The sequence below is a fragment of the Lathyrus oleraceus genome, chromosome 7 (assembly GCF_024323335.1).
Source record: "Lathyrus oleraceus cultivar Zhongwan6 chromosome 7, CAAS_Psat_ZW6_1.0, whole genome shotgun sequence".
Classification (NCBI taxonomy): domain Eukaryota; kingdom Viridiplantae; phylum Streptophyta; class Magnoliopsida; order Fabales; family Fabaceae; genus Lathyrus; species Lathyrus oleraceus.
The window spans coordinates 158,562,117-158,570,795 of record NC_066585.1 but is presented as its reverse complement, the minus strand read 5'-3'; the positions used below and the strand labels follow the sequence as shown (position 1 = coordinate 158,570,795).

The 8,679-nt window shown below is 44.9% G+C and overlaps 1 protein-coding gene across 1 annotated transcript; it reads right to left on the bottom strand.

The window, feature by feature from the left end:
- Positions 1-7,377: 7,377 nt before the first annotated feature.
- LOC127102579 (uncharacterized) lies at positions 7,378-8,442 on the bottom strand. Its single transcript, XM_051039932.1, has one exon. It carries the CDS (start codon positions 8,440-8,442, stop codon positions 7,378-7,380), a length of 1,065 nt encoding a protein of 354 aa, XP_050895889.1.
- Positions 8,443-8,679: the final 237 nt, after the last annotated feature.

The following is an 8,679-nucleotide window of genomic DNA, read 5'->3' as shown; positions in this document are numbered from 1 at the left end:
GAAAACTATTTGGGAAAGAATCCTATGTCGAGGACTCAATGGAGACGTTTTCAGAGGCGTAAACAGGCCGAAAGAGAGGCTGCAAGAGGCATGACCAGCCAGGCGAATGATGGGAAGAAAATTGTTGTGAAAGTCGACACAGCAACGAAGGAACGAATAAGAGAATACGTTCGTCGACCAACTGAAAAATGTTCTGAAGAAGTGACTGATGACTTCAATTCAGAATCTGAAGCAAGCCTGGACATCCTGGTCAACATGGTGTCAATCCTACCACAAGAATACAAATGTGTGACTGAAGTCGAAGAGTCGGCAGACAATGCTGACGCTGAAGAAATGGCGTTGCACCAACCAAGATGCTATTTTGTGCTGAACAATGGGTCTGCTGAAAGCCAAGAGGCAGTGTTCGAAAGACCAACGGTGAGTATGAAGAATCATTTGAAACCCTTGCTGATAAGGGCAAAAGTGGAAGCCGTAACTGTCAACAAAGTTTTGGTCGATTGTGGTGCCATGATCAACATCATGCCGCACCATATTCTGAGGAAGATTGGTAAGTATGATACTGACATCAGATCTAATAACGTGGTTTTGTCGGACTACGGAGGAAAGACGAAAAGCACCATGGGAGTGATTATGGTGAATATCACGGTGGGTTCTGTAACCAGACCGACACTGTTCATGGTGATAGATGCTAAGCCAAGTTACAACTTGCTATTTGGCAGATAGTGGCTACATGGCGTCGGAGTTGTACCATCTTTAGCGCACCAAAGGCTGGTGATTTGGAGAGAAGATGGGGTGGCCGAAAATATAGAAGCCGACCAAGGGTACTTTATGGCCGACGTGAATAATGTTGGTAAGAAATAATTTGAAAGAAAGCTGGCCAACATCTCTCCTTGCTTCCCATCTGAGGATGTATATGCTGATCTGAGTGAAGCTTTCGTCTCTCTAACTCTACACGAGACTCACGGTTTCATTTGGGATGTGGAACGCCTGGACGATCCACCCTATACAGGTATCCGGTCGACAGGCTGGGGGATGTTATTGATGATGTCTGAGCTAGAAGCTCTAAGAAAGATTTTGGCATATGTTGCCGAGAACAAAATAAAGTCGGCTCTAGAGGCTGAAGAAAACATGGCTGCTGAAGCCTGTACGTTGAATAAGGAAGGGCATATGGCTATTGGGCCAGAACCCCCAGACAAGCCAACTTTGGCTAAAAGGAACATCGACATGCAGCGTCTGGACTGCATTTATGACAATGAACCTTTAAGGTTTGAAAAAGACCCAAAGGCGCCAGAGAAGATCCGACCAAAGGACCCCTTGGAAGAAGTCGACCTTGGCGAGAAAAGGCCAATGTACATAAGCGCTAACATCGACAAAGAACTAAAGTTTGAGGTAATATTCATACTTAAAGAATTTAGGGACTGTTTTGCTAGGGATTATAACGAAATGCCTGGTTTAAGTAGAGATTTGGTCGAGTTAAAGCTGCCAATAAAAGCTGGAAGAAAGCCAGTGAAGCAGATGCCCAGGCGTTTCGCCCCAGAGATCATGGCAAAAATAAAAACAGAAGTAGAAAGACTCCTGAAAAGTAAGTTTATTCAAACTGCAAGGTATGTCGAATGGTTGGCCAATATTGTGCCAGTCATAAAGAAAAATGGGTCTTTAAGAGTATGTATTGATTTTAGAGATCTAAATGTTGCCACCCCAAAGGATGAATATGCCATGCCCGTGGCTGAAATATTGGTCGATTCGGCCACTGGTTTTGAATATTTAAGCATGTTAGATGGTTATGCTGGATATAAGCAAATTTTTATTGCAGAAGAGGACGTGTCGAAGACGGTGTTTCGATGTCCAGGAGCCTTGGGGACATATGAGTGGGTTGTCATGCCTTTCGGTTTGAAAAATGCCAGAGCAACATACCAGAGGGTAATGAACTCAATGTTCCATGATTTTATCGAAGATTTCATGCAAGTATACATTGATGATATTGTGATAAAATCGAATGGTCAACATACTCACGTCGAACATCTTCGAAAGGCCTTTCTGAGGATGACGAAATGTGGATTAAAAATGAATCCATTAAAGTGTTTTTTTTGTGTGCAAGCAGGCGACTTCCTTGGTTTTGTGGTGCATAAAAAGGGTATTGAAGTAAACCAAAGCAAAACAAAAGCCATTATGGACGTCAAGCCTTCGTCGACCAAAAAGGAGTTGCAATCTTTTTTGGGAAAAATAAATTTTCTTAGAAGATTTATATCGAATCTAAGTGGCAAAACAAAAGCATTCTCCCCACTACTTCGACTGAAGAACGAGAATTTCAAGTGGCAGGATAAACACCAAGAGGCTTTCGACAAAATCAAAGAGTATTTGACTAGGCCTCTAGTATTGGCCCCTCATGTTAGGCATAGGCCAATGAGACTGTATATTGCAGCCTCAGAATCGACTATAGGAAGTATGTTAGTCCAAGAGGATGAAAAATGCGTTGAAAGACCTGTGTATTACCTTAGTCGAATGCTTAATGACCCTGAAACTAGGTATGGTGATATAGAAAAACTATGTTTATGCCTGTATTTCTCTTGTATGAAACTAAAGCAATATATCAAGCCTGTTGATGTGTATGTATCTTCCCACTTTGATATTATTAAACACATGTTATCTAAACCAATTTTGCATAGTCGAATTGGGAAATGGGTTTTAGCGTTAACAGAATACTCCCTGACATACGTACCCTTGAAAGCGATGAAAGGGCAGGTAGTAGCGGATTTTCTTGTCGACCATTCAATGGTCGAAATGGCGCAGAATTACATAGATTTAGCACCATGGAGGCTATACTTCGACGGGTCAAGACATAAGCATGGATCTGGGATAGGAGGAGTCATAATTTCTCCAGATGGAATTCCAGCAGAGTTCAAATACAGAATCGAAGGGGTATGCACCAATAATGAAGCAGAATATGAGTCACTGATCACCGGACTTGAACTACTACTAGAATTGGGGGCAAGGAATGTCGAAATTATGGGAGACTCGGAGTTAGTGATTAAACAAGCATCAAAAGAGTACATATGTGTTAAAGAAAATTTAATCATGTATTTTGTGGTCCCTATCAGATTACTCAAGAGGTTTTAGCAAGTCAATCTCCAACACATTCCACGACAAGAAAACCAAAGAGAAAATGATTTGGCGCATGAGGCCTCAGGGTACAAAGCGTCAAAAGACCAGGATGAAGAGGTTCAGGTGAGAGAGAAAGTACGAGCAACAGTGTTGTCACCGTCAGATTTGGCGATCGTGAAGTTGGGAGCCATAGATAAAAATCATTTTGAAATTCTGGCTGTCGACGATGAAGATGAAAGCGATTGGCGTAAACCGCTAGTCGATTACTTACGCAATCTCCTGGGGTCGACAAATCGAAAGATAAAATATAGGGCCCTTAGCTACGTCTTGGTAAATGATGAATTATTCAAAAAGACGGTCGAAGGAGTGTTATTAAAATGCCTAGGAGAAAGTGAGGCATACGTGGCTGTGTCGAGCATACATAGCGGGGCGTGTGGGGCACATCAAGCAGGTTGGAAGATGAAATGGCTCTTGATGCGCTCAGGAGTTTATTGGCCTTAAATGCTGAAAGATTATATTGAATTTGCTAAAGGATGTTAAGAATGCCAATTACATGGGGGCATACAACATGTGCCTGCAAGCGAGCTGCATACAATTGTGAAGCCCTGGCCATTTCAAGGATGGGCTCTGGATGTTATAGGAGAAATAAAGCCAGCCTCGTCGAAACAACAAAGGTATGTGTTAGGTATCGACTATTTCACAAAATGGATCGAATTCGTAGCACTGACAAATGTGGACCAAGAGGCTGTGATAGACTTTGTCCAGAGTTACATCATCTGCAGGTTTGGCATCCCAGAAACTATTACAACCGACCAGGGGTCAGTTTTCACTGGTCGAAAAGTGCAAGATTTTGCAAAAGAATTGGGAATCAAATTACTGACCTCTACCCCCTATTACGCACAGGCGAATGGCCAAGTCGAAGCTGCTAATAAGGTGATCATCAGCCTAATAAAGAAACACATAGGCAAGAAGCCAAGAAATTGGCATAAGACGTTGGACCAAGCTTTGTGGGCATGTCGAACGTCACCAAAAGAGGCAACTGGAACAACCCCATTTTGACTGGTTTATGAGCACGACGCAGTATTGCCAGTAGAGATTCAGGTCCAGGCGGTCAGAACCCAAAGGTAGTATGAAATACCTTCTGAAGATTACTGGAGTATGATGACAGACGAATTAGTCGACGTAGATGAAGAAATAATGTCAGCATTGGACTCCCTACAAAGACAGAAAGAGAAAGTCGCCCGAGCCTACAATAAAAGGGTGAAAGGGAAAGTGTTTGCTATCAACGATCTGGTTTGGAGGGTGATCCTGCCTATGGACAAAAATGATAGAGTTTTGGGTAAATGGTCCCCTAATTGGGAGGGACCGTTTAAGGTTTTGCAGGTTTTTTCCAACAACGCCTACGAGGTCGAAGAGTTGGCACCAGATAGGTGAATCTTAAGAGTGAATGGAAAGTACTTGAAGAAATATAGGCCTATCCTTCAAGAGGTCAAAATTTTGGCAGACTGAATAACTGTCGAAAGAATAAGGTTGGAGATAACTATGTTAGAAATCAGCTGCAAAGGCACAGAAAGTAAATATACAGTGCTAAGAATAAGAAAGATAACATTAAAGTGGCAAGAAGCCATTGTTTAAATATTACAAAAAACTTGTACATACAATAGAAACGGTCAAAACTGGCTAAACTTAGATTAGAAAGATTTAAGTTCAAAATTGTAATGCAAGGACGCAAACTCCAAGGTGTCGGCGTGGGCTTTAAGCTCTTCAAGCTTCCCTTCGACGGTCATAAGCTCTTCAGCGACCACTAAGGCATCATCGGTGGTTTGTTCCACAGTGGCCTAGGCAGGTTTTAGCACTTCGTCGATAAAACACGACTCCTCCTTGGTAATTGATTCCAACTCACCGTCTAGAGTGGCAATTTGACGCCGAAGGGCATCAATCTGTTGACGTATCTCAGTGGCCCGTGTTTGTTTGAAGATCAATTCTTTCTTCCGCTCCTTTATAACCCCCAACATCTTGGCAACCTCCGCGTCGGCATGCGTCACCAACTCCCATTTTTCCTTCACGGATGCCTCAGTAGCAGCAATCTGGCGTTCAGTGTCCCGGACGCTGTCGATGTGGCGCAGCATGGGAACCAGTATTAGTTTGAGAGCCGCCATGGCACATTTGGCATAATTAGAGAGCTGGAGACCCTTTAGTTGGGCAAGCACGCTCAGGATCTCTGGACCGATAGCAGGTTCATGCATGAGCAAGAAAGGAAGGTCAGGATTCAAGGCGTGAACGCGGATTTTGTCCATGAGAGCCTTAGTCTTCGTCGCCTCAGGGCCCATTTTGCCAGAATGGAGCTACTCAGAGTCTAAAGAGACATCGCGCGATTTCACCAGATTGCGAAGCTTGGCAATTGCTTCTAAAGCAGAAGACTTGATCGCCAGCCCCGGGAAAGGCGAAGGGGAAGCAGCCGACGGAGGAGTGATCTGGGGAGATGGAGAAATAGTCGACCAAGGAGTAATCTGAGAGGGTTGTTGTTTGTTGGTGTCGACACCTACTGGCCCCCGTGGATCCTGTAAAGGCAAGGAAGCTGAAGAAAGACTAGAGTCAGAACTAGTCGAACTGGAGTCCGGATACGTTGCAGGACTAGTGACTGAGTCAGAGTCACTATCACTAATCTGGATAGGGAATTCAATGAACTCACCAGCGGTGTCGATAGACTAGAATGGGCGAGCTGGAGAAGAGACCGGCGACGCGGGAGTATAGTCAGAAACAGGTTGAGTCGGCTCAGTAGAGGCATCAGCCTGGAAAAAGATAAATTGTGTAAGAGAAGTACAAAAATCCAAAGGAGTGAACAGGGAAACGGGTAAATACCTGTGTCGACGCATGAGAGACTGGCTCCTGATTTGCTTTCCCCAAGGCAGCAGTAGGAGAGAGGCCAGTCGACGGTGAAGCTCCCACGACCGTATCAAGGACCGTATCGAGGATGGAAGTGTCAACCACAATGGTGTCGACGTCTCCAACAGGAGCCTCTGGAGGAGGCGTTGTATGGTGTTTTTTCTTCTTGGTTTCGCCACTCTTGGAGGGAGAGTCATGTTTTTTCCTCTTGTGGCCATGGTGGCTTTTGGATTTATGCTGGGATGTGTGCTAGAGACACGAAGAGAGGTTATAAGCAGATATTCTAGCCAGAAGAGCAGACAAGCCGACAAGAAATACCTCAGAGCCTGCGGGGGCGGAGCGTTTGTGTTTCTTGGATTTTTTGGAGTGAGAGGAGACAGTAGGTTCGGTCGAACATGGTTGACCCTGCACATAAGTGAGACATTAGTGACCACGTAGTATTTCCCTTAAGAAGGCACAAGAGTAAATAGGAATGCTTCAGATATGGGCATACAGAAGAACTGGGTTTCCTCAAGACTTGAGCGATAGGGCGCCCATCATCGTCAGAGGATTTCTCAGGAGCCGCCTGCAAGAAGAGAGATGATGGCTAAGAATAAAAACAAAAAGCCAAAAGAAACAGCAACTTAGTCAGAGTCGAACCTGCGCCTCTTGTGTCGAAGGAGTAGGTTGGTTAGCAGATGCAGAGCCTACAGGATTTAGAGGGATCGCTGCGAATAAACAAAAGAAATGCAAGTAAGCGACGAAATCCAGCTAGAAAGGAGTGTTAAAATTTCCAGAGAAGTGTTACTGAGTTGTGTGGTTTCGAACACGCTAACATATTGAGGATCAATATGAAGCGGCCCTGAGTAATCAGGCAGATAATACTTCGTTGGGACCACTCTGTCAGCCTTTTTCTTAGAGGCATTTTGTACGTATGAAATGGGACAATAAAACCACACCGGAACCAAATGACCAAAGGCCAAAGCCAGAGGGCTAGATGGTAGAGGAGGGAACTTGAGGTTTCCAAAGTGAAGGGCGTAAAGATACTTGTCCTTCACGTGACCAGGGATTTTGAGTTTTGAAAGCATGTCTGTTATTTTCACCTTTAGTTCGACCGCAGCCGCCTAGATGGTCCCACGAAGATTATCTGGTCGATACACAACTTAGAAATAATTCTGGAAAGCACGAATCTGTTTGACATGAAGAGCCTTACATTTGGTCGATTTCGCCTGCAAACAAACAAAAGCCTCAGTTAATTCAGATAGTTTGGCATCAGGAGCGCCAACATAAAGGGTAAAATACGACTGCCACCAATCACTGAATTCTTTGGTACAGTAGTAGGCTGGTCGAAAAGGAAGAGAAGGGAGACGTGGTCGGTTTTTCCAAATAGATTCGAGTTCCTCTTCGATCTCACTCCAATTGACCGTAGAGGATATTGGCAAGCAGTTCTTGGGAGGAGAATATAGGCTTGGGAATAAATTGGCAAAGGCCAAATTGCCTGGCCACAAGGTTAGGCTGATAAGCCACTAAGCCAGGATTGCTGCTGGAGGTTTTAGCCGACAGGAAGCGAGGGACCAGAAAACGCCTCCAAATGAGGAAGGCCTCATCTCTGTGTTCCCCGTCGGTCAGAGGGAAAGGCTCAGTGAGCCACTCAGGACCCTCAGTTCGATGGCTGAAAGGAGCCATAAAGGGTAGGAAATTGACACGAGTCAACATGATGTTGAATAGAAGTCGAAACACTTGAAGGTCCAGGAAGTTTTTGTCGATAGGTGTCAGGGGGATCAACCGTTTCCAGATAAGATGTCGTTCCTCTAGGGGACACGCAACCCTCCTCATTCCGTAGGGGGCTATATCTTTGGTGAAAGTGGCATTGAGCCACAACTGCAAAAACCAGAAAGGGCCATAGACCAACACGTTTTTCTTTCTGGAGTTCTCGGGGTCGAAGAGCCTAATTTGGCAGACAACCTCAGATGGAGACTCATAGAGAGAAGCCAAAATTAGTTGGCCCAAGGCAATGTCACGCTCTTGGTGCAGTTGGGTTGCCAGGAGAGCAAAGTGCTTGGCTACCTGCATGGATCTAGAACAGAAGACATAGCGGGACAGCCAAAGGGTCAAAAAAGCCACACGTTCTTCGTCAGTCACAGGGCCTGCAGAGGTGGCACGATGATCAATAAAATTGTTGTATGTTGGCTTGCGAGAGTCACCAACGTCGAATCTCAAGGAAATTGGCGCTACAGCTTCGCAGTCGAAAACTTCGCCAGTCGGTTTCAAGCCAGTGATGGAAGCAATGTCTAGAAGTGTCAGCGTGATCATGCCACACTTAGTATGGAAGGAGTTGGTCGAACTCTCCCAGAACTGAAGGACAGCTAATAACATGCCACAAGACTGGGGAGGGCCACAACGGGCAATCTCTAAAAGGGTATAGATGCATGTCCTTTTCCAGTGGTCGATTTTTTCTGATTCCAGTCGGTCCATCCAAGCGCAAAACTTAGGACAATTTCTGGGAGGAGAAGTCCTGAAGTTCCTGTATGTAGCGAAGGGAGAAGGGTTGTTGAGCGGAAATCACAGGTTCAGAAATGTGACTGGCGGGGAAAAGGGATTAGTCGTTTCTGGTAATCTTTGGGTGTCGGTTTTCTAGGAGAGGACCTAAGAACGCTAAGGGTTCATTAGCCAAAGAAAGAGGAATCAATACCTGAGAATGCCAGATTTTCT

Bases quoted from the DNA above. Each gene is read 5' to 3' on its own strand.
- LOC127102579 (XM_051039932.1), bottom strand. From the start codon at position 8,442: ATGGACCGACTGGAATCAGAAAAAATCGACCACTGGAAAAGGACATGC.